General features: G+C 46.6%; 1 protein-coding gene across 7 annotated transcripts in view; it reads left to right on the top strand.

Annotated features, from left to right (window-relative positions):
* The window catches only part of ranbp3b (RAN binding protein 3b), a 110,073-nt gene extending 85,274 nt beyond the window's left edge, over window positions 1–24,799 (top strand). For all 7 annotated transcript variants that reach the window (XM_038778078.1, XM_038778084.1, XM_038778083.1 and 4 more), the window contains 4 exons: window positions 3,316–3,436; window positions 7,064–7,206; window positions 20,661–20,841; window positions 23,525–24,799. In XM_038778078.1, coding sequence (XP_038634006.1) covers window positions 3,316–3,436; window positions 7,064–7,206; window positions 20,661–20,841; window positions 23,525–23,568 — 489 coding nt within the window. In that variant the 3' untranslated portion in view covers window positions 23,569–24,799. The remainder of the gene's footprint in view (window positions 1–3,315; window positions 3,437–7,063; window positions 7,207–20,660; window positions 20,842–23,524) is intronic.
* The last annotated feature ends 266 nt before the right edge of the window (window positions 24,800–25,065 follow it).

Genomic DNA, 25,065 nt, shown 5'->3' with positions numbered 1-25,065 from the left:
GGCCAGCCCCGCGCCGGAGCGGTTGCCACTAGAAGACCGGCGCCCCCGGCAGCGGGGCTGGCCGAAAGGCTTTCGCCGGTCAGCGCATGCGCCGGCAGTGACGTCAGCGGAAGCTGGCCGCTGACGTCACTGCCGGCGCATGCGCGATGTGGGGTTCTCTTCCGCCTCCGCCATGGCGGAGGCCGTGGCGGACGCGGAAGAAAATAGTGCAGCCAGGGCACTGGCCTGGAGTCTGAGCGGGGGGCCCCGATCGCGGGCCGGGCCACCATGGGGGCACCCCCCAGGGTTCGATCGCCCCCGCCCCCCCAGGACCCCGGGGGCCTGCTCACGCCGCTGAGCCCGCCATTCCAGAGGTGGTTTAAACCTCGGCGGCGGGAGAGGCATCCCAGTGGCGGGTCTTCGGCCCATCCGAGCTGGAGAACCACCGCAGGGGCCTCTCCGATCGGAGTGGCGAGATTCCGCTGCCGCCACTTCCCGGGTGGCGGAGAATCTCTGCCACGGCGGGGGCGGGATTTTAGGCGCCCCCAGGCGATTCTGCGACCCTGCTGGGGGTCGGAGAATTTCGCCCATGTTATTCAAGCAATAAATCTATGGAAAATTTATGAAAAATAGAAGTTTTATTAACCTGCCGTAGTGGAACCCAAAGTTAGCAGATATTCTTAAGCTGGATGCTACCCAAGTATATGGAGGTACTTTAGAACGAATTATCCATTGCTTACCAGGCGACTACCTCCTGACTTATTGTGATGTGGATGATGGCAAGTAAGGTAGACAGATGTTTGATGTAATTCCCATGTTCGTTAGTCATATCTTCAAACTTGTGAGCAGGCAGCTTGCCAAGAATGCCCGTGGAAAAGAGTGGTGCACTGTTGATAGCTAAACATATGATTCCATTCATGTACCCTCCCAGAAGAGATTGGTGGGAACCTGAAAGCACACTCCTAACTAGGAAAAGATCCTTTCAACAATCAGTGCTATTAGAACCTATGGCCGCTGGCATCATCCTGCAGAGTATGCAAACAGATTTTTAGAAAATCAGACTATGGAAAAGGGAAAGTATATTAAAACTAAACATTGGTTGGCCCATCCAAAATTATTTTTGGTATATGAAGGACACAGCTGGCTAAGGATGCAGGAATACATTTTTATTAGGTGGTATTTGTAAGTACGAACCATCAAAAGAGGTTAGGCGAGGGGAAGAAGAGCGTATGGAACTTTAAAATAATCAAATGTACAAGATTGCAATATGTTTTTACATTTTAAAAGTAGACACATTTATAATTACTCACAACGGGTGGAACTATACCGAGATTGTAGCAGTGTTTTTCCTTACCGAGTGGTAATGTGACAGGTATGCTGCAAAATTAATATCAAAAGTCCGTTGTGAGCACCATCACCTGACAGCAGAGGTAAACATAACTGGTAAGCCTATTAACTCATAATGATCATTTTGATATTGGAATCACCGTAGGAAATGTATACATAGCATTGAAGGGAAGCACGATAGCACAAGTGGATAGCACTGTGGCTTCACAGAGCCAGGATCCCAGGTTCGATTCCCCGCTGAGTCACTGTCTGTGCGGAATCTGCACGCTCTCCCCATGTCTGCATGGGTTTCCTCCGGGTCCTCCAGTTTCCTCCCACAGTCCAAAGACGTGCAGGATAGATGGATTGGCCATGATAAATTGCCCTTAATGACCAAAAAAGGTCAGGAGGGGTTATTGGGTTATGGGGGTAGGGTGGAAGTAAGGGCTTAAGTGGGTCGGTGCAGACTCGATTGGCCGAATGGCCTCCTTCTGCACTGTATGTTCTATGTTCTATTTGTAAGTATAGCAAGGGGCCTCCCCGGACAGGTGCCGGAATGTGGCGACTAGGGGCTTTCCACAGTAACTTAATTGAAGCCTACTCGTGACAATAAGCGATTTTCGTTTCATTTTTTTTTTCATATAAGAATTTTAGTATGCTATAGAGACTTGAAAGAGTGAGGAACAGTGTTGGGTAGCCACATTGGTATAACGTTCATTTGAATATCATTTACATTCCCTATACAAAGCTACCTCCATACTTGCCCATTGGACGTAAAAGCTTTTTAATGTGTGTTTCTTGTTCTGTCAAATCCACCTGTCTACTGTTGCCTTCCTCAGATGTGATACATAACTTAAAATGAAGCCATGAACAGTGGCTCCTGGAAAATTAACATGGATGATGTCTTGTGCTATCTTCTTAAAAGGACACGGTGTATCTTGGCCCCCCCCCACCTTTTTGGATGACCACAGGCATTTGTATGTAAAAGTGGAACTACGTTCAAAAAAGAGCGATTTTACCAAAATCATTAACGTAGTAATTTTTCTCTCTGCCACTGGTATTTACTCTGTTTTGGTGGCATTAGCTAAGTCCAGGAGCTTGCTATATGATCACCAATTTATACTGCTTCTGCATTGGTAAAAGATATTGGTTACCAATCAGAATACCTCCGATATGATTCTGATATCAGCTAGGTTCTATGAGCAAGCAATGATCAGGATCCTGTTAGGAGCCTCCAGACTCGGAACACTGCAGAAGGGCCAGTGGGAAGAGAGCAATTAGGAGGCTACTTCAACTAAGACAGCGTTTAAGGTGGACATAAAGTATTATCAACACATTTTTGGTGACTTCCAGTTTGGTGAAGGTGTGCTTTTGATTTCTTGATCATTTTCAATTATTTTATTAGATGCAAATTTTGGCCTGACTGTTTTGATTTAATTTTTTCATGGGATGTAGGCACCACTGGCAAGCCCAGCCAGCATTTATTGCCTATCCCTAACTGCTCTTGATGCACTGGAGTAGCTTGCTAACAAATTCCCTTGAAGGTCCATGTGTCTAGCCTTGCAGCAATCTGGAACTGCAGTCCGTTCACAACTTCCTGAAAGCTCGGTACCTTTTAAAATATAAGCAGCTCATGATCAAGAACCTAATTCTTGTAGACTACAAAGCAAGTATTTCTTGGTAGCCCATTTCAGAGGACAGTTAAGAATCAACCATCTTGCTGGATCAAGAATCAAATGCAGGGCGGATTGGGTAAGCACAATAGGTTTCCTTCCCTAAAAGATAGTAGTGAATGGCATAGGTTTTTCCGAACAGTGTGATAGTTTTAGACCTGATTTATTTAATTAACTGAATTTAAATTGTCCCGCTACCCTGGCGGGATTTAAATTCAGTCTGCAGATCACTAGTTCAGTAACATGCTCGCTGTGCTACTGCACTTGTATGAACATTTCCCTGATAATTTTGGAGGGCAATATTTCTTGGCTTCAGAATATTCTTGATTAATTTCAGATTCAATGCAAGCTATTTGTGTTTGACAAGACATCACAATCCTGGGTAGAAAGGGGAAGAGGCCTCTTGAGACTCAACGATATGGCATCTGCTGATGATGGAGCCTTGCAGTCAAGGCTAGGTATGTGTCCATCTTCTGTACCATTTGTTGACGCTACTGATGATACTTAGTGCCGCTTGTTGTGAATAAGAATTATTTGTTGTTTGTAAATGAAAATTTATATTCTATAGAAGTAGAAATTTTGTTTTCTAAGCATCATAGAAAATGATAGTGGAAAGCACTTGGTTTTTAAAGTGCCATAAGCATAGACATCCTAATCGACTTGCACTGCTCATGCAGAACACATTATTCACACATGCAAGCTAAATCCCACGTTTGATGCCCATCCTGTCCTGAGTTAGCAGATCGCAGTTGGAACAATCGTACAATTGACCTCAGTAACTCAAGCGTGCTTGTTAGGTGAATTGTACATTCTGAATTCTCCCGTGTACCCAAACAGGCGCCGGAGTGTGGCGACTAGGGGATTTTCACAGTAACTTCATTGCAGTGTTAATGTAAGCCTACTTGTGACAATAATGAAGATTATAATTTGGACTTGTGAAATAACTAATTTGTGTGAAGCCTTATTTTGCGGAAAAGTTAGGCACAGGAGGGGGATAGATTTGTATCCTTTATGTAGTCATGGACATGGCGAAGGATTTTGATCACTCCGTGCACCATAACATTTAAGTATCCTGCAGACACAATTGGACTAAAATCTTGCTTGATTTGTGCTGCTCCTTCCACACATTAAAAATAGCGTTGTGTTGTAAATGTTTGTCAGTTCATTCTTACCCAGCTTAAAAGAGTTGCATTCTGAACTCCTTCATTGCACCCTGGGTATTGAATTGGGTCAAGGAACCTAGATTATATATAGGCCTTGTGGTCTTTCATTCTTTCTTTCTCAGTATGTTCTGTTTTCAAACCAACTGGTTCATTTTTAAGGAAACAGAGAAAGGAGGAATTGGAACCAGCATAAGAGTTGCTCTATAAAGCTAGTTCAATCATACATCCTGTACTGTTCATGACAACAATGGCCTGAACGTAGAAATTTGAACATATTAGGCCAATTTCAGCCAAACATACTTGACAGCCTGCACTACACTAACGCTTACTCAGGCTGTATCTTATTACAGGCACGCTGGCACCAATCATTGTTGCGTATCGCCTTAGCCCGCACAGAAACACCAGGTTCCTCGATGAAGATACTTTAGCAATGTAAGGCTCCCTTGAAAGAGGCTGGACATAGAAATTGACTTGACAGCCAAAACTCACAGCCTGATATTGGGATTAGTATTGAATGCCTTGCATATTCTGAACCAAGTACAAATCTTTTTAACATATGATCTCCCGAAACTATGTTCAGGTCAAGCAGATGGTCTGGAGTCCCCATGGTCCAGCAATATTTTGCGGAGTACCCAATTGATTTGGTGCATGACTAAACAGAGGATACAAAAGCTTTTGCTCTTACAATAATGTTCTATTAGTTATTGAATCTTACATAAACTTGATAAGAGCTTCAACCACATTGTACAATGATGTTTGAGGCCCAGCTCAAAAATATTGTGATTGCTAGTGCAGATCACGCTATTTTTGTTTTGTGCTACTATTAAACTAATAGATGATCAGTGATGTATCTTTTACTCCTATTGTAATTACTCTCAGCTGCAGGCGATACAGGTAAGATCCTCGGAAGGCTGTACACGCAACTCCAGAGTTGCTTTTGTCAGTTATCCTATTTTCTGCTTCAGAATTTAGTGATCAATATACAGCACAAATTCCCCAGATGAAACCGGAGCTTAGTGATTAAATTACAAGGATAGATCGCATAAGCCTGATTTGTATTCCCTTAAATTTAGGATATTATGGGGTAATGTAATCAAGGTATTTTAAATGATTAAGGGAATCAATAGGTTTGTTACAGAGAAACAATTTCCTCTGGCAGGGGAATCAAGAGCAATTGGGCCTAATCTTAAAATTAGAGCCAGGTTCACTAAGGGATGACACCAGGATGTATTTTTGCACACAGCAGGTAGTGGAAATCTAGAACTTGCTGCCAGGTCCGCCTCCCCTCACCCCACTGGGTGTTATTAAATCATCTTGAGCAAGTGCACATATGGATTTGAGGTACATATCAGCCATGATCTAGTTGAGTTGCAGAACACTTTGGAGGGGCTGAATAGCATACTCCTGTTTCTCGACTTATGGACTTTGTACTTCACTTTCAGCTATTAATTTGCAAAATAATACTTCTACAGTAGCTGCATTTAATGATCATTTAGCTGTAGGGGAAAATATTTTCTGTACGTCCAGAGCATTTGTCTGTGTTGGGTAACTTCTAGTATCCAGTCCAGAATTGCAAGAGAGATTATTAGACCCCTCCACATCCAAATGCAGTAATATTTAAGTTTGTGAATAACTTGCATTTTTTAGAGCAATAAAGTGGTTGCCAAAAAAAGAGAAAGTAATGTGTGAGCCCAACACCAGCAGTGAATAGTTGGGAAAAAAAACTTAGGAGGGTAAAAATCAATGTTAAGAGATAGTGGCTGTTGTTCCTCAAAGAGTTTACTGGGTAGACAACCAATAACACTGAGAATGGAAAATCAGCATGGTTTGTTTTGGGAAGCCATAGTCTGTTACCAATTGTGGACCAACTCCTCACATCCATTGGCGGCAAAATCTTGGAATTTATAGTTCAAAGAAAAATTAGTAAACTTTTAGAAATGCACAGTTAATCAAGCACACCTAACTTCAATTTGTTAAAGGCAAGTCAATTTTTTCACGAGTTAATTTGAATCGATGAAGAGGCTATCATACAAGGCAAGAAAGATTCAGATGTATGGTGCAAAAAGAAATGCAGCAGTTTTTGACGGATAGAAAATGAAGTGTTAGTGTACATGAGTACTGCTTGAGAGAAGCGTTGGATGTTGGATACCCAGGAGCCAATCAGGGGCTGGTTTAGCACACTGGGCTAAATCGCTGGCTTTTAAAGCAGACCAAGGCAGGCCAGCAGCACGGTTCAATTCCCGTACCAGCCTCCCCGAACAGGCGCCGGAATGTGGCGACTAGGGGCGTTTCACAGTAACTTCATTGAAGCCTACCCGTGACAATAAGCAATTTTCATTTGATTATGGTGCCCATAATAATGTTATATATCATGTTAGGAGAAAATTTACTGGTAGCATACAATATAAATATCCTAAAACAAAACATTCTTCCCATTTTTTAACTCCATGGTATAATAATAGTGTAGTCATTGTTTATGGGTCTTCAACTTATTTCAAAAGATTCTATTTCTACATTGAAACAAAGCGATTTTCAATGTCAGTATAACTCTGGGAATTACCCAGAACACTAAAGTTGTCAGATATGAAACTCCTTCCAGGAGCATGTCTCTTCCACCTTTTGAGTTCCCATTGAGTGCAGTCCAACTCCATCCAAAGAGTGAGGATGATGATATCCGCAATAAATAATTAACCCATTCAACCGTCAGTTTCAGATCATGAAATACCTAGTTGTAATGGTGCTGGCTAATGCCAATCTGCAAAACACATGATCACAAGGTATCACCACCAATGAATTATGAATGTTTACAATTGTCAGCTGTTTTAAATCTACGTTGATTATTTACGTGACAAGTTATTTGACAATGTGTGTTCAATACGGCATTGACGTTGTACCTTCAGTGCTACTCTTGCTTTGTTCCAGTGATGCGGACTCAGGGCAGCCTTCGATTGATTCTAAACACCAAACTCTGGGCCCAGATGCAAATTGATAAAGCCAGTGAGAAGAGTATTCGAATCACAGCTATGGATGCTGAGGACCAGGGTGTCAAAGTCTTCCTAATTTCGGTACGTTTCACAGTAACGCATCATTATATTGTAGAAATTCAAACTTTTTTTGAGGCAGCTGGGCACTTGCACAACGATCCATTGTCATGCTTCAGAGTCTTCAAAGTAAAGCAATGACAAGCAGAAGATGAAGAGGACAGAGTGGACAGGTGAAAGGAAATAGAGAGTGAAAGAGACAGGGGTGGAAGGAGACAGAGAGAGATGGTGGAAAGAGGCTGAGGGTGGAGAGCGACAGGAATGGAAAGGTAGAGAGAGAGAGAGAGACGGGCAGAAGTGGAAATGGACCGCGAGAGAGTCAAGAGTGGAAATGGACAGAGAGAGAGAGAGACATGACAGGAAAGGGACAGAGAGAGAGGGAGAGAGACAGGACTGGAAAGGGACAGGGAGAGAGAGAGAGACAGGACTTGAAAGGGACAGAGAGAGAGACAGGACTGGGAAGGGACAGAGAGAGAGAGAGAGAGAGACAGACTGGGAAGGGACTGAGAGAGAGAGACAGGACTGGAAAGGGAAAGAGAGAGAGACAGGACTGGGAAGGGACAAAGAGAGAGAGAGAGACAGGACTGGGATGGGACAGAGAGAGAGAGACAGGACTGGGAAGGGACAGAGAGAGAGAGAGAGAGAGGGCTGGAAAGAGAGAGAGAGAGAGAGAGACAGGACTGGAAATTAACAGAGAGAGAGAGACAGGACTGGAAAGGGAGAGAGAGAGAGAGACAGGACTGGGAAGGGACAGAGAGAGAGAGAGACAGGACTGGGAAGGGACAGAGAGAGAGACAGGACTGGGAAGGGACAGAGAGAGAGAGACAGGGCTGGGATGGGACAGAGCGAGAGAGAGACAGGACTGGGAAGGGACAGAGAGAGAGAGAGGACTGGGAAGGGACAGAGAGAGAGAGAGAGAGAGAGAGAGACAGGACTGGGAAGGGACAGAGAGACAGGACTGGGAAGGGACAGAGAGAGAGAGACAGGACTGGAAATGAACAGAGAGAGAGACAGGGCTGGGAAGGGACAGAGAGAGAGACAGGACTGGGAAGGGACAGAAAGAGAGAGAGACAGGACTGGGAAGGGACAGAGAGAGAGAGAGAGACAGGACTGGGAAGGGACAGAGAGAGAGAGAGAGAGACAGGACTGGAAAGGGACAGAGAGAGAGAGAGACAGGACTGGGAAGGGACAGAGAGAGAGAGACAGGACTGGAAAGGGACAGAGAGAGAGACATGACTGGAAAGGGACAGAGAGAGAGAAAGAGAGGACTGGAAAGGGACCGAGAGAGAGACAGGACTGGGAAGGGACAGAGAGAGAGACAGGACTGGGAAGGGACAGAGAGAGAGACAGGACTGGGAAGGGACAGAGAGAGAGACAGGACTGGGAAGGGACAGAGAGAGAGAGAGACAGGACTGGAAAGGGACAGAGAGAGAGAGAGACAGGACTGGGAAGGGACAGAGAGAGAGAGACAGGACTGGGAAGGGACAGAGAGAGAGAGACAGGACTGGGAAGGGACAGCGAGAGAGAGAGAGACAGGACTGGGAAGGGACAGACAGAGAGAGAGAGAGAGACAGGACTGGGAAGGGAGAGAGAGAGAGAGAGAGAGACAGGACTGGGAAGGGACAGAGAGAGAGAGAGACAGGACTGGTAATGAACAGAGAGAGAGACAGGACTGGAAAGGGGCAGAGCGAGAGAGAGAGACAGGACTGGCAAGGGACAGAGAGAGGGAGACAGGACTGGAAAGGGACAGAGAGAGAGAGAGAGAGAGACAGGACTGGGAAGGGACAGAGAGAGAAAGAGAGGGACAGGACTGGGAAGGGACAGAGAGACAGGACTGGAAAGGGACAGAGAGAGAGAGACAGGACTGGGAAGAGACAGAGAGAGAGACATGTCTGGATAGGGACAGAGAGAGAGGGGCGAGAGACAGGACTGGGAAGGGACAGAGAGAGAGAGAGAGAGAGACAGGACTGGGAAGGGACAGAGAGAGAGAGAGAGACAGGACTGGGAAAGGACAGAGAGAGAGAGACAGGACTGGGAAGGGACAGAGAGAGAAAGAGAGGGACAGGACTGGGAAGGGACAGAGAGACAGGACTGGAAAGGGACAGAGAGAGAGAGACAGGACTGGGAAGAGACAGAGAGAGAGACATGTCTGGATAGGGACAGAGAGAGAGAGCGAGAGACAGGACTGGGAAGGGACAGAGAGAGAGAGAGAGAGAGAGAGACAGGACTGGGAAGGGACAGAGAGAGAGAGACAGGACTGGGAAGGGACACAGAGAGAGAGAGAGACAGGACTGGAAAGGGACAGAGAGAGAGAGAGAGACAGGACTGGGAAGGGACAGAGAGAGAGAGAGAGAGAGACAGGACCGGAAAGGGACAGAGAGAGAGAGACAGGACTGGGAAGAGACAAAGAGAGAGACAGGCCTGAATAGGACAGAGAGAGACAGGACTGGGATGGGACAGAGAGAGAGAGAGAGACAGGACTGGGAAGGGACAGAGAGAGAGAGACAGGACTGGAAAGGGACAGAGAGAGAGACATGACTGGAAAGGGACAGAGAGAGAGAAAGAGAGGACTGGAAAGGGACCGAGAGAGAGACAGGACTGGGAAGGGACAGAGAGAGAGACAGGACTGGGAAGGGACAGAGAGAGACAGGACTGGGAAGGGACAGAGAGAGAGACAGGACTGGGAAGGGACAGAGAGAGAGAGAGACAGGACTGGAAAGGGACAGAGAGAGAGAGAGACAGGACTGGGAAGGGACAGAGAGAGAGAGAGACAGGACTGGGAAGGGACAGCGAGAGAGAGAGAGACAGGACTGGGAAGGGACAGACAGAGAGAGAGAGAGAGAGACAGGACTGGGAAGGGAGAGAGAGAGAGAGAGAGAGACAGGACTGGGAAGGGACAGAGAGAGAGAGAGACAGGACTGGTAATGAACAGAGAGAGAGACAGGACTGGAAAGGGGCAGAGCGAGAGAGAGAGACAGGACTGGCAAGGGACAGAGAGAGGGAGACAGGACTGGAAAGGGACAGAGAGAGAGAGACAGGACTGGGAAGGGAGAGAGAGAGACAGGACTGGGAAGGGAGAGAGAGACAGGACTGGAAAGGGACAGAGAGAGAGAGAGAGAGAGAGACAGGACTGGGAAGGGACAGAGAGAGAAAGAGAGGGACAGGACTGGGAAGGGACAGAGAGACAGGACTGGAAAGGGACAGAGAGAGAGAGACAGGACTGGGAAGAGACAGAGAGAGAGACATGTCTGGATAGGGACAGAGAGAGAGGGCGAGAGACAGGACTGGGAAGGGACAGAGAGAGAGAGAGAGAGAGACAGGACTGGGAAGGGACAGAGAGAGAGAGAGAGACAGGACTGGGAAAGGACAGAGAGAGAGAGACAGGACTGGGAAGGGACAGAGAGAGAAAGAGAGGGACAGGACTGGGAAGGGACAGAGAGACAGGACTGGAAAGGGACAGAGAGAGAGAGACAGGACTGGGAAGAGACAGAGAGAGAGACATGTCTGGATAGGGACAGAGAGAGAGGGCGAGAGACAGGACTGGGAAGGGACAGAGAGAGAGAGAGAGAGAGACAGGACTGGGAAGGGACAGAGAGAGAGAGAGAGACAGGACTGGGAAAGGACAGAGAGAGAGAGACAGGACTGGGAAGGGACAGAGAGAGAAAGAGAGGGACAGGACTGGGAAGGGACAGAGAGACAGGACTGGAAAGGGACAGAGAGAGAGAGACAGGACTGGGAAGAGACAGAGAGTGAGACATGTCTGGATAGGGACAGAGAGAGACAGGACTGGGATGGGACAGAGAGAGAGAGAGAGACAGGACTGGGAAGGGACAGAGAGAGAGACAGGACTGGGAAGGGACAGAGAGAGAGAGAGACAGGACTGGAAAGGGACAGAGAGAGAGAGAGAGACAGGACTGGGAAGGGACAGAGAGAGAGAGACAGGACTGGGAAGGGACAGCGAGAGAGAGAGAGACAGGACTGGGAAGGGACAGACAGAGAGAGAGAGACAGGACTGGGAAGGGAGAGAGAGAGAGAGAGAGAGACAGGACTGGGAAGGGACAGAGAGAGAGAGAGACAGGACTGGTAATGAACAGAGAGAGAGACAGGACTGGAAAGGGGCAGAGCGAGAGAGAGAGACAGGACTGGCAAGGGACAGAGAGAGGGAGACAGGACTGGAAAGGGACAGAGAGAGAGAGACAGGACTGGGAAGGGAGAGAGAGAGACAGGACTGGGAAGGGAGAGAGAGACAGGACTGGAAAGGGACAGAGAGAGAGAGAGAGAGAGACAGGACTGGGAAGGGACAGAGAGAGAAAGAGAGGGACAGGACTGGGAAGGGACAGAGAGACAGGACTGGAAAGGGACAGAGAGAGAGAGACAGGACTGGGAAGAGACAGAGAGAGAGACATGTCTGGATAGGGACAGAGAGAGAGGGCGAGAGACAGGACTGGGAAGGGACAGAGAGAGAGAGAGAGAGAGACAGGACTGGGAAGGGACAGAGAGAGAGAGAGAGACAGGACTGGGAAAGGACAGAGAGAGAGAGACAGGACTGGGAAGGGACAGAGAGAGAAAGAGAGGGACAGGACTGGGAAGGGACAGAGAGACAGGACTGGAAAGGGACAGAGAGAGAGAGACAGGACTGGGAAGAGACAGAGAGTGAGACATGTCTGGATAGGGACAGAGAGAGAGAGCGAGAGACAGGACTGGGAAGGGACAGAGAGAGAGAGAGAGAGAGAGAGAGAGAGACAGGACTGGGAAGGGACAGAGAGAGAGAGACAGGACTGGGAAGGGACACAGAGAGAGAGAGAGACAGGACTGGAAAGGGACAGAGAGAGAGAGAGACAGGACTGGGAAGGGACAGAGAGAGAGAGACAGGACTGGAAAGGGGCAGAGAGAGAGAGAGACAGGACTGGGAAAGGACAGACAGAGAGAGAGAGAGAGACAGGACTGGGAAGGGAAGGGACAGAGAGAGAGAGAGACAGGACTGGAAAGGGACAGAGAGAGAGAGAGAGACAGGACCGGAAAGGGACAGAGAGAGAGAGACAGGACTGGGAAGAGACAAAGAGAGAGACAGGTCTGAATAGGACAGAGAGAGACAGGACTGGGATGGGACAGAGAGAGAGAGAGAGACAGGACTGGGAAGGGACAGAGAGAGAGAGAGACAGGACTGGGAAGGGGCAGAGAGAGAGAGAGAGAGAGAGAGAGAGAGAGAGACAGGACTGGAAAGGGACAGAGAGAGAGAGAGAGGACTGGGAAGAGACAGAGAGAGAGACAGGACTGAATAGGGACAGAGAGAGACAGGACTGGGATGGGACAGAGAGAGAGACAGGACTGGGAAGGGACAGAGAGAGAGATAGAGGGAGACAGGACTGGGAAGGGACAGAGAGAGAGAGAGAGAGAGACAGGACTGGAAAGGGAAAGAGAGAGAGACAGGACTGGAAAGGGAAAGAGAGAGAGACAGGACTGGAAAGGGGCAGAGAGAGAGAGACAGGACTGGGAAAGGACAGAGAGAGAGAGAGAGAGACACAGGACTGGAAAGGGACAGAGAGAGAGAGACAGGACTGGGAAGAGACAGAGAGAGAGACAGGACTGAATAGGGACAGAGAGAGACAGGACTGGGATGGGACAGAGAGAGAGACAGGACTGGAAAGGGACAGAGAGAGAGAGTGACAGGACTGGGAAGTGACAGAGAGAGAGAGACATGACTGGGAAGGACAGATAGAGAGACAGGACTGGAAAGGGACAGAGAGAGAGAGAGACAAGACTGGAAAGGGACAGAGAGGGCGGATTGACAAAGAGAGGTGAGGGGATCGGAGTAGATAGGAACAGAAAGAAAGGAGTGGAAATGGGTCATGGATCATAGAATTTGCCGTGCAGAAGGAAGCCATTCGGCCTATCGAGTCTGCACCAGCCCATGGAAAGATCACCCTGTCTGAGCCCACACCTGCACCCTATCCCCGTAATCCTATCTAACCTGTTTGGACACTAAGGGCAATTTAGCATGGCCAATCCACCTAACCAGCACATCTTTGGAGTGTGGGAGGAAACCGGAGCACCCGGAGGAACCCCACGCAGACACGGGGAGAACGTGCAGACTCTGTGCAGACAGTGACCCAAGCCAGGAATTGAACCTGGGACCCTGGAGCTGTGAAGCAACTGTGCTGACCTCTGTGCTACCGTGTCGCTCGGGTGAGACACCAATGGGAACAAAAATGAACAGTGGGGAGGGACAAGTTCAGAAAGTGACAGGGTGGAGTGATATGGGTGACAAAGGAACAAATGGAAGAGAAAGGTGGAAAGAAAATCTGAAAATGTTGGAAACACTCAGCAAGCCAATCAACACATGAAGAAAAGAGACAAGCTAAAACCTTTGATTAGGTAATTGAGTGGAACAGCATTTTAAAAGGAACAAAACAATGGGAAGGTAAAAGAAAATGATAACATGTGAGCACTCAAATGTCACCAGCAAACACAGACATAAGCGCACACATATACAAGTACACAAACTCTCAAGCACACCAAAACAAGTGATGCAAATATACAGGAGCACATACATGCATGCAAGTACAAGAGGATTTGCACACTGCGCACGTACAAACACGAGTGCATAAATAACAGGCATACAAACTCATGCAAGAAGACTGGCCCACAAACTATTTTAGAGAACACAGTGGGTAGTTAAATGGCAACAGTGATATTAATGTAAGACAATGGGTTGCATAATAAAAAAAAATCAAGGCTATTAAAAGATATAGATAACATGAATAATTGGCACAATGGGGTGCAGAGGCAGGTTGAAATGAAAAGGGAGAAAAAGGCAGACTAAAAGAGTGCTCTCCCACCAGTCAAGGTAACTAGGAAGTAAAAATCAGATGGATACCCTGTCAGCCCAGGGTTCTGACAGAATCCCCATCCCATCCGTCCTTAGTGCCACTCTTTTTAATTATTAGGAAGACCATAGGTACATTAGTGACAACATGTTATTTGGCTATTTTAGCTAGTGTGTTAGCGGATATAATTTAAACAGTTCACAATTAAATAGGATTTGTTACTAAATGAATGGCCTCAATAAGTGCTTAAACTAATGTGTTGTGGGATTACAATATAAGTATTGGTGGCTTGCGGCTCAGAACAAGATACGTTGTTGGGAAATGAGGCATCTGAATAATCGGAGACAGAGGCAGGAGTGGCCGGGGTCAGCATGGGTCAGCTGACTCACGGAAGCGTAATGGGGGGAGAGCCAGTGTCAAGCGGGTGCTTGACTTGGGGGTTTGGGATCACGGGGCTGCTGCTTTGTTGACAGAAAAGGAGCCAACATGGGGGAACAGAGGGAGAGTCGGGGGGGGGGGGGGGGCCTCCAATGGGAGGGCTCGAATAAGTGGGGGACGCGGGCTCGTGGCTGGCCGAAAAAGAGAGATGACTAATCGGTAGGGGAGCGGGTGGGTTAGTCCCCCATCCAGGCTAATCACGTGGAATGTGCGGGGCCTGAATGGGCCGGTCAAGAGGGCTTGCGTGTTCTCGCACCTAAACGGGTTAAAGGCAGATGTAGCCATGCTACAGGAGATGCACCTAAAACTTGCGGACCAAACAAAATTGAAAAAAGGGTGGGTGGGCCAGGTGTTCCATTCGGGTCTGGATTCAAAGACCAGAGGAGTTGCAATCCTGGTCAGCAAACGGATGGCTTTTGAGGCAAGGAATATTGTGGCTGACAAGGGGGCAGATACATAATGGTTAGTGGGAAGCTGCAGGGGACTCAGGTGGTGCTAGTGAACATTTATGCCCTGAACTGGGACGACGTGGAATTTATGAGACGCATGCTGGGTAAAATTCCAGACTTAGACTCACACAATCTGATTATGAGGGGTGACTTTAACACAGTTATAGACTCTGTATTGGACCGGTCAAACCCCAGGTTGGTGAAGCGACCAGCAGCGGCTAAAGAACTGAGGGAATTTGTGGAATAGGTGGGGGCGTAGACCCGTGGAGATTCGCCCGAACCAGGGCGAAGGAGTTCTCTTTCTTTTCTCGTGTCCACAAAGTTTACTCCCATACAGATTCCTTTGTGATGAGCAGGGCGTTAATCCCTAGGGTGGAGGGGACAGAATACTCGGCCATTGCAGTCTCCGATTAGAACATAAGAACTAGGAGCAGGAGTAGGCATTCTGGCCCCTCGAGCCTGCTCCGCCATTCAATGAGATCATGGCTGATTTTTTGTCGACTCAACTCCATAACCCTTAATCCCTTTATTCTTCAAAAGACTATCTATCTTTATCTTAAAAACATTTAATGAAGGAGCCTCTACTGCTTCACTGGGCAAGGAATTCCATAGATTCACAACCCTTTGGGTGAAGAAGTTCCTCCTAAACTTAGTCCTAAATGTACTTACTCTTATTTTGAGGCTATGCCCCCCTAGTTCTGCTTTCACCCGCCAGTGGAAACAACCTGCCCGCATCTGTCCTATCTATTCCCTTCATAATTTTATATGTTTCTATAAGATCCCCCCTCATCCTTCTAAATTCCAACGAGTACAGTCCCAGTCTACTCAACCCCTCCTTGTAATCCAACACCGTCAGCTCTGGGATTAACCCAGTGAATCTCCTCTGCACACCCTCCAGTGCCAGTACGTCCTTTCTCAAGTAAGGACACCAAAACTGAACACAATACTCCAGGTGTGGCCGCACTAACACCTTATACAATTGCAGCATAACCTCCCTAGTCTTCAACTCCATCCCTCTAGCAATGAAGGACAAAATTCCATTTGTCTTCTTACTCACCTGTTGCACCTGTAAACCAACTTTTTGCGACTCATGCACTAGCACACCCAGGTCTCTCTGCACAGCAGCATGCTTTAATATTTTATCATTTAAATAATAATCCCGTTTGCTGTTAATCCTACCAAAATGGATAACCTCACATTTGTCAACATTGTATTCCATCTGCCAGACCCTAGCCCATTCACTTAACCTATCCAAATCCCTCTGCAGACTTCCAGTATCCTCTGCACTTTTTGCTTTACCACTCATCTTAGTGTCGTCTGCAAACTTTGCCCTTGGTCCCTAACTCCAAATCATCTATGTAAATTGTGAACAATTGTGAGCCCAACGCTGATCCCTGAGGGACACCACTAGCTACTGATTGCCAACCAGAGAAACACCCATTAATCCCCACTCTTTGCTTTCTCTATTAATTAACCAATCCTCTATCCATGCTACTACTTTACCCTTAATGCCATGCATCTTTATCTTATGCAGCAACCTTTTGTGTGGCACCTTGTCAAAGGCTTTCTGGAAATCCAGATATACCACATCCATTGGCTCCCCGCTATCTACTGCACTGGTAATGTCCTCAAAGAATTCCACTAAATTAGTTAGGCACGACCTGCCCTTTATGAACCCATGCTGCATCTGCCCAATGGGACAATTTCTATCCTGATGCCTCGCTATTTCTTCCTTGATGATAGATTCCAGCATCTTCCCTACTACCGATGTTAAGCTCACTAGCCTATAAATACCCGCTCTCTGCCTACCTCCTTTTTTAAACAGTGGTGTCACGTTTGCTAATTTCCAATCCACCTGGACCACCCCAGAGTCTAGTGAATTTTGGAATCTAGTGGATTATGCTCCACACTGGGTGGATTTGCATCTAGGGGAGGAGAGAGGTCAGCCCCCACTGTGGAGACTAGGTGTGGGGCTGTTGGCAGACGATGAGGTTTGTGGGCGGATAAGGAGGAACGTTAAAAATTACCTGGAAACTAATGATACAGGGGAGGTGGCAGCGTCCACAGTGTGGGAGGCCCTGAAGGCAGTTATCAGAGGGGAGTTAATCTCCATCAGATCCCATAGAGAAGAGCAGAGAGAGAAAGGCTAGTCGAGGAGACACTCAGAGTAGACAGGAGCTATGCAGAGACCCCCGAGACGGGGCTACTGAATGAACGTTGGAGGTTGCAAGCGGATTTCGACCTGCTGACCACTGGGAAGGCAGTAGCACAGCTGAGGAAGGCCAAAGGGGCTGTCTACGAATACAGGGAGAAAGCGAGTAGAATGCTGGCGCACCAACTTTGCAAGAGGGAGGCGGCCAGGGAAAGTGGGGAAGTACGGGATAAGGAGGGCAACACGGTCATAGACCCATAGGGGGTGAACAAAGTCTTTAGGGCGTTCTACGGTAAATTGTATGAGTCAGAGCCCCTGCCAGGAGGGGAGGGGATGAAGCAATTCATGGACCAACAAGGTTTCCAAAAATGGAAGAGGATCTGGTGGAGGGACTGGGGGCCCCGATAGAGCTGGAGGAGATGGTAAAGGGTCTAGGGAACATGCAGTCGGACAAGGCCCCGGGGCTATCCTGTAGAATTCTACAAGAAATTTTCGGAGCTGCTGAGCCCACTCCTGCTAAGGACCTTTAATGAGGCCAAAGAGAGAGGGACCCTCCCCCCAACAATGTCACAGGCTTCGATTTCACTCATCCTCAAACAAGAGAAAGGTCCGCTACAGTGTGGATCTTATAGACCAATATCGCTCCTGAACGTAGACGCCAAACTGCTGGTGATCTTGGCTGCTAGAATTGAGAACTGCGTCTTTGGGGTGATGGGGGGATCAGACAGGCTTCGTCAAGGGCAGGCAATTGAACTCCAATGTACGGAGGCTCCTAAACATCATCATGATGTCCTCAGAGGAAGGGGAGGCAGAAGTAGTGGTGGCGATGGACGCAGAGAAAGCCTTTGACCGGGTGGAATGGGAGTACCTGTGGGAAGCCCTAAGAAGGTTCGGATTCGGTGAGGGGTTCATAGGTTGGGTCCAGCTACTCTACCAGGCCCTTGTGGCAAGTGTGCATGAGCAGGGTGAGGTCGGAATACTTTAGCTCCACTGGGGGACGAGGCAGGGGTGCCCCCTCTCCCTGTTATTATTCGCCTTGCAATAGAGTCACTGGCTATAGCGCTGCGGACTTCAAAGAACTGGCAGGGGTTGGTTCGGGGGGGAGGAGCATCAGGTCTCGCTTTACGCGAATGACCTGCTCCTGTACATCTCGGACCCACTAGAGGGGATGGGGGAGGTCATGCAGATTCTGAGGGACTTTGGCAATTTCTCGGGGTACAAGCTAAACGAGAAGAAAAGCGAGATGTTTGTGATCCAAGCTAAGGGGCAGGAAAAGAGACTGGGAGAGCTTCCACTGAAATTGGTCGAGAAGAGCTTTCGGCACGTAGGGATACAGGTGGCTCAAAAGTGAGATGCCCTCCACAACTTAATCTATCTCGGCTGATAGAACAGCTGGAGGGGACTTCAAAAGGTGGAACATGCTCCCGCTATCTTTAATGGGGAGAATGCAGACAGTTAAGATGACTGTTCCTCCCCAGGTTCGTTCATCTTCCAGTGCCTTCCATCTTCATCCCTAAGTCCTTCTTTAAGTGGGTGAACAAGTTCATCTTGGGATTCGTATGGGCAAATAAGACCCCGTGAGTAAAGAGACTGTACCTGGAGTGCGGGGGGGGGGGGGGGGGGGGGGGGGGGGGGGGGGGGGGGGGGGGGGTGTGTACCAGCCTAGGGGCACTTGTAACGGCACCTCTGCAGTTCTCGCCGGCCCGCTACTCCTCCAGTCTGCTGATGGTGGCGGCATTAAAGATCTGGGGTCAGCGGAGAAGGCACAGAGGGGTGGAGGGACCCTCAGTTCGGACCCCGATTCACAACAATCACAGATTTGTCCCGGGCAAGATAGACGGAGGGTTTCAAAGCTGGCATCGGGCAGGCATTAAAAGGATGGGGGACCTGTTCATAGACTGGATCTTTCCCAGGCTGAAAGTGCTGGAGGAGAAATTCAGTTTGGCCCCTGGAAATGCTTTCAGATACCTTCAAGTACGCGCATTTCTCAAAAAACAGGTGGTATCATTTCCGCTGCTACCCCCACGCAGGCTACAGGATACGGTGTTCTCCGGCACATGGGTAGGGGAGGGGAAGGTGTCAGACATCTACCAGGAACTTCAGGAGGCGGAGGAAGCCCCAGTGGAGGAACTTAAGGGCAAATGGGAGGAGGAGCTAGGTTGGGAGCTGGATGCGGGCCTATGGGCGGATGCCTTAAACAGGGTCAATTCCTCTTCATCATTTGCCAGGCTTAGCTTAATCCAGTTTAAGGTGGTCCACCGGGAACACATGACGGCAACCAGGATGAGCAAACTCTTTGAGGTTGAGGATAAATGTGCGAGGTGTGCGGGAAGCCATGCAAATCATGTCCATATGTCCTGGGCATGCCTGGCTCTTAAGGGATTCTGGCAGGGATTGCTAAGGCAATGTCCAAGATCTTAGACATGCGGGTGGTGCCGAGTCCAAAGATAGCGATCTTTGGTGTGTCAGACGATCCGGGAGTTCAGGAAGCGAAAGAGGCCGATATATTGGCCTTTGCCTCCCTGGTAGCCGATATATTGGCCTTTGCCTCCCTGGATCCTGTTAATGTGGAGGGACTCGAAGCCCCCGAGAGCAGAGACCTGGGTTAGTGACATGGCTGGGTTTCTCAGTCTCGAGAAAATAAAGTTTGCCTTGAAAGGGTCCTTGGCGGGTTTCTCTCGGAGGTGGCAGCCGTTCCTCGACTTTCTAGGAAAGCAGTAAAGGTCAGCGGCAGCAGCATCTGGGGGGGGGGGGGTTACGTAGTATTGTTCTTTCGTCTGTATATATGGTTAATATTTATTTTATGTTAATTGTTACGAACGGTTATGCAAAAATTATGTTTTTGACAAAAATTTGAATAAATAATTTTTTTTAAAAAGATGCGTTCTTGGGATATCTGGAATGAAATTTGCTGTACCTAATTCATGGTAAATCTGATAATGGAATGGTTGATTGGGCAGTGTAGTACTTTGCATCTGTCCAGGTAGTTTGTGCCGAGAGTACTCTTGTGCTAATACTCCCTGAAAAAAAATCAATTTCTCAACTTAATGATTGGGTAATTCTAGCACAGTGGCTAGCACCGTTGCTTAACAGCGCCAGGGACCCGGGTTTGATTCCTGGCTTGGGTCACTATCTGCAGAGTCTGCAAGTTCTCCCAGTGTCTGCGTGGGTTTCCTCCAGGTGCTCCGGTTTCCTTCCACAAGTCCCAAAAGACGTGCTGTTAGGTGAACTCGATGTTCTGAATTCTCCCACGGTGTACCCAAACAGGCGCCGTAGTGTGGCAACTCGGGGATTTTTGCAGTAACTTAATTGCAGTGTTGATGTAAGTCTACTTGTGACAATAATAAAAATTATGATTATTATAAAACATGTGAACGCTTAAAAGTTAAGCTAAAATTCCTCCTTCCACTATTTTGTAGACAGTAATTTATTTCAACTCATTGCGTAACTCTGGGACTAATGAATCATGTAGTTATTCTCGAATGATCAATAGATAAAATTATTTGACCTCATTGTACTTTGATGACCCTGACTCTGGTAGAGATTTTTGTGTTTTTAATCAAGAAAGCTGCTATATAATCTAAAGTTCGGCTTCTTTTGAACACCTCACAGGCTAGTTCAAAGGATGCTGGACAGCTGTATGCAGCACTACATCACCGCATTTTGGCATTGCGAAGTCGTTCTGAGCAGGAACCAGAACCTCCATGCATAGTCTCGGAGTCGGGGGTAACGCAGTCAAATGAGGAAGATAGTGATGATGACGAAGTTATTGTTCCTGCGACAGCAACAAGTGGTAAGCATCGTGTTGGATGATGATACCAGAATAAAGCTGAGTTCATTCCTTTGGATAGAGTTGGTGGAGACATTGTAATCAAAGCCGAATTTAACCTTTCCTCATAGATAATTTTACATTTTCTTATACCCAGATGGCACCTAAACCATTAATTAACAACCTAGAACGTGTCTGAAATCCTGCTGTGTATCAAATGTATTTCCTTCCTTCCACAACAATATCATGGGAAAACTAGATGTTGTAGTGTACCATTAACGTTGCTCACATCTTTCTTAGTGGTAGAGGTTTGGGGGGGGGGGGGGGGGGGGGGGGGGGTTGTTGCTGCTACAGGCATGATAACCATGGTTAAGTTGCTTAGTACGTACTGTAACCACAATTCTTCAGTTATGAAGGTTGGCTATTGAATCCAGTGGCAGTAGTAGTGCTGAAACAAACTGCTTACAACTGGATGCTGGATAGAAAATGAGCTACTCACTGTCGATGAACCAACCTCCTGTCCTACTCTTGTAGCCATGATGTTGATATGGTTGGTCCAGTTAATCATCCACCTCCACCGAAAGAAGTCGAACTTGGGAACTTGGCACTGCTGGTGCTGTTGAAGGTCATGAGCAAATCGTTATTACCTCGCACTTAAGAGACCAGAATGTCAGGGGAGATACTGAATTGATGCACACACACATACTGAGAGGAAAGTGATTCATATCCCACCATGGCAACTGGTGGAATTTGAATTAAATTAACACATCAGGAATATAGTAATGGTGGTCATGACAACTATCAATGATTATTGTAAAAACTCATCTGATTCACTAATGCCCTTTAGGGAAGGAAATCTGCCACCCTTACCCAATCTGGCCTACATGTGACTCCAGACTCTCAGCATGTGGTTGAATCTTAACTGTCATCTGAAATGGCCGAGCAAGTCACTTATGTCAAGGGCAATTAGGAATGGTCAACAAAATCAGGTGGCCTTGTCTACAGTGCCCACTCCCATGAAATAATAAAGAAAAAGTAGTGTTATCTGCTACTTCGCCCAAGTGTGAATGTTTTATAAGTCCTGCTGTAGGTAGGTATAGGCTATTTCATTATTGGAGAGGTTGTGACTGAAGCTGAATATCGAGGGAAGATCATTGCTGGGACAGCTGAAGATTGTTCGGCAAAGAACACTTCCCTAAAGCACTGCAGGGCTGTGAAAAATGCTATTTTTGACTAGAAGCTAGAGTTTTCTTCACTAACGATATGTAGGTTGAAGACTGGTCTGATAGAGGAATTCAAGGTTATGATGAATTGTTTATATTGATAGATTGTGTTGATTGGCAAGAAGTGATCAAAGGCACAATTTTAGGATAATCATCAATAAACATTGAGATGGAACTTAGAAGAATGTGGAATTTTGCAACAAGTAATTTGTAAAAAGGGTATATTACTCCTTTTAAAAGGGCAATTGGATAGTAACTTTAAATAAAGGGGTGTTAAAGAATTGAGGGACCAAACAGGTTAAGGTGATAACCACTAGCTCGGATTTCATGGGTAAAATCTACATCTTTCTGTGCTGAAACATCTGTGTTCCAATGTCTATTGACCACATAAAATCAAGGTAAACAACATCCGCTTCGAAAGATTAGATGCATAGTGACTGCTGACTTAAGTTTGTTGTTTGATAAGCCTTATGCTGTGCCACCCCTAGATATATAGACTTGTCATAGTTGGTTCAGTGTAACACCCTTGCTTGTGAGCCAGAAGGCTGTGAGTTCAAGTCCCAAGTATACATCCAGACTGACACTCCAGTGCAGTACTGAGGGAGTACTGTGCTGAAGGACTTGCCATCTTTCGGGTGGGATGGTAAAATTGAGGCCTTGCCTGCCTTTTCAGGTGAACTTACAAGATCCGTGGCACTATTTTAAAGAAGAGCAAGGAAACTTTACCTGTGTGCTGCCTAATACTTATTCTTCAACATGCATCACTAAAACAGATTATCTCGCCATTGTCACATTGATGTTTATGGGAGCTTGCTGTGTACAATTTGGCTTCCATATTTCCTCCACTACAACAGTGACTACACTTCAAAAGTACTTAGTTGATATGAAGCGCTGGAATGTCTTGAGATTGAGAAACGCTCCAATCAATGCAAGCCTTCCTTATTTATTTGTGTTCTTCTATGTTCCCTCAACAACATCTAACCCAATTTGAAATATTCCATGGTTAATATTCTGGAAGTTTTTTTAAAGAGTGCCACTGTCTGAAGCAATTCCCAGTTTATTTCCTCGAAGGCTGCTTCAACTAATAATTTAAAGAATAAACCTGTTTGTGCCAAGATATTGTGTACTTGTGTGACATTTTTATTAATCGATTATTGTTCGTTCCTCTGTTAGAGTCGGATCTTAGATTTTATTTTGTCACTTAAGAGTATGAATTAATAGCTGTTCTATGTTCTGGCCTGATTGACATGACTTGATTTACTTATAGAGTACAACAATCAATTTATTTTTAAACACTTAAGAAAAACAGCTTTGTCAAAAGTAGTTTGCCCCAGTGGCCCATGTTTATTCAGCTGTGTGCTATATAATCGTCGTCTTGGATTTTTGCATGATATCTCACATTGCCTGATTTCACTGAATGAGAAGCTCTTTTGTGAGCACAGTGGGTTACAGATTAGCTAATACTTCTTTTCTTATTGGTGCAGGCCCATGTGACACAGATGACAAACAGACTACAGGAAGCACATAGCGACATTGGAACCTAATCCGCTTGCAAGGTTTCTGCTCCAGGGTCTTGCAGGCACCTCTGTGGACACCCCAGACCAGTGTTTTTTTTTCAGGCAGGTGTTGAGATGAACTCCAGACTGGGCCCAGCACAGCTCACTGGCGGCCTGTGCCTTCCTACTCTTGTGTTTTGTCTGAATTAATGTGCTTTCACACCGTTAAACTGAGAAACTGCTGATTTTCAGTTTGGATGCAGAGTCTCATCATATTGATGAGTGAAACTTGCTCTCTGTCTCTTGAATAACTAAGCAAGGCACTTCAATTTTCCCACTGGGACTTGTCTATTCAGTACAGCCAGTGTGCACGAAGTTCTGGGTGTGTAGTTAACACGTGTCTGTCTCTCCTCGCACACCTACACATATACACATTTTATATTCTGGCGGATGAGTGCACAGAGGTCAGATTTTGCAACTTAGAAGAGGAGAATTTGCCAGGATTGCATCTCAAAGCAGCAGTACTATTAATAGACTTTGACTTACAATGGACTTTTAGGCAAAGAGCGCCCCATTCTCATTTTTCAATGTTAATACTGGGATTTGTGTTGTGCTGTTTTTTTTTAATTTCTTTAACGAGTTAAGCTTGTGTGTTCACAGAATCCTGCAATTCAGGCTTTTTTTGTACACATTAATGTTTTTTTGCTTCTTGAAGGAACCAAGAACTTTGGTAAATTTGGGGGGGGAAAACACAGGGAGATGCTGGGAGGTTACTGAGCTGTAAATTAAAGTGTGCTTTTCCCTTTACCTGTCTACTTGCTTTTGCAGCAAGCCTTGGAAGCGGAAATGTAATAGTTAAATTTTAGCACAGAAACAATTAGTATGTAATGTTTCCTTCTTTAAAAAAGAAAAAAGACAAAAAACCTCCAATTTATTTTTCTGTTTATTTCTTCAGAAGCGCTCCATGTAGTTTGGGGATGGATCCACATAGGTCAGTTTGTGTTTTCTCTGTCTCTGTAGCTAGTCCTTTTTGGACTGATAGTAGCTTTCTTTACACTGAATAGTTGAGAGTTCTGAAACGACAATAGAATAAAACCCATCCTGTCCTCCCACCCCCTCCCAACAGGACTGAGCTGGAAAGTGGTTACTTTCTGCTAAAAGCCTTAGCTCCTAGAGGAAGTCATTACTGATGTGGTTGAAAAGTTTGTGTAAGATTACTATATCAAAATGTATTCTGAATTACATTAAACATTTAACAAAACACTTTGCTTATGTTACATAGGTTGTGTGGGAGTGTTGTGCACTTTACCTTTCTTGACCAGCTTTGTTTCCAACTCTTTTCTTAAACATTGTGGCTGCATTCACAATCTATCAGAATAGGGATTACCAGAAGATGCCAGCATCTTGGAGTATCCATAGTGATTCAGGAAGATTTTATTTAGCTTATGTTAATTTATATACAAAATAAAACCCAAACAGAATTGAGCTTTCCTGAAACTTGTTTTAAAAATAGAGAGAACTTTAAAAAA

This window comes from Scyliorhinus canicula, chromosome 18, assembly GCF_902713615.1.
Source record: "Scyliorhinus canicula chromosome 18, sScyCan1.1, whole genome shotgun sequence".
In the NCBI taxonomy this organism is placed as follows: Eukaryota; Metazoa; Chordata; class Chondrichthyes; order Carcharhiniformes; family Scyliorhinidae; genus Scyliorhinus; species Scyliorhinus canicula.
Note: the sequence above shows the minus strand (reverse complement) of the source record. Positions and strands in the feature narration are given on the sequence as shown.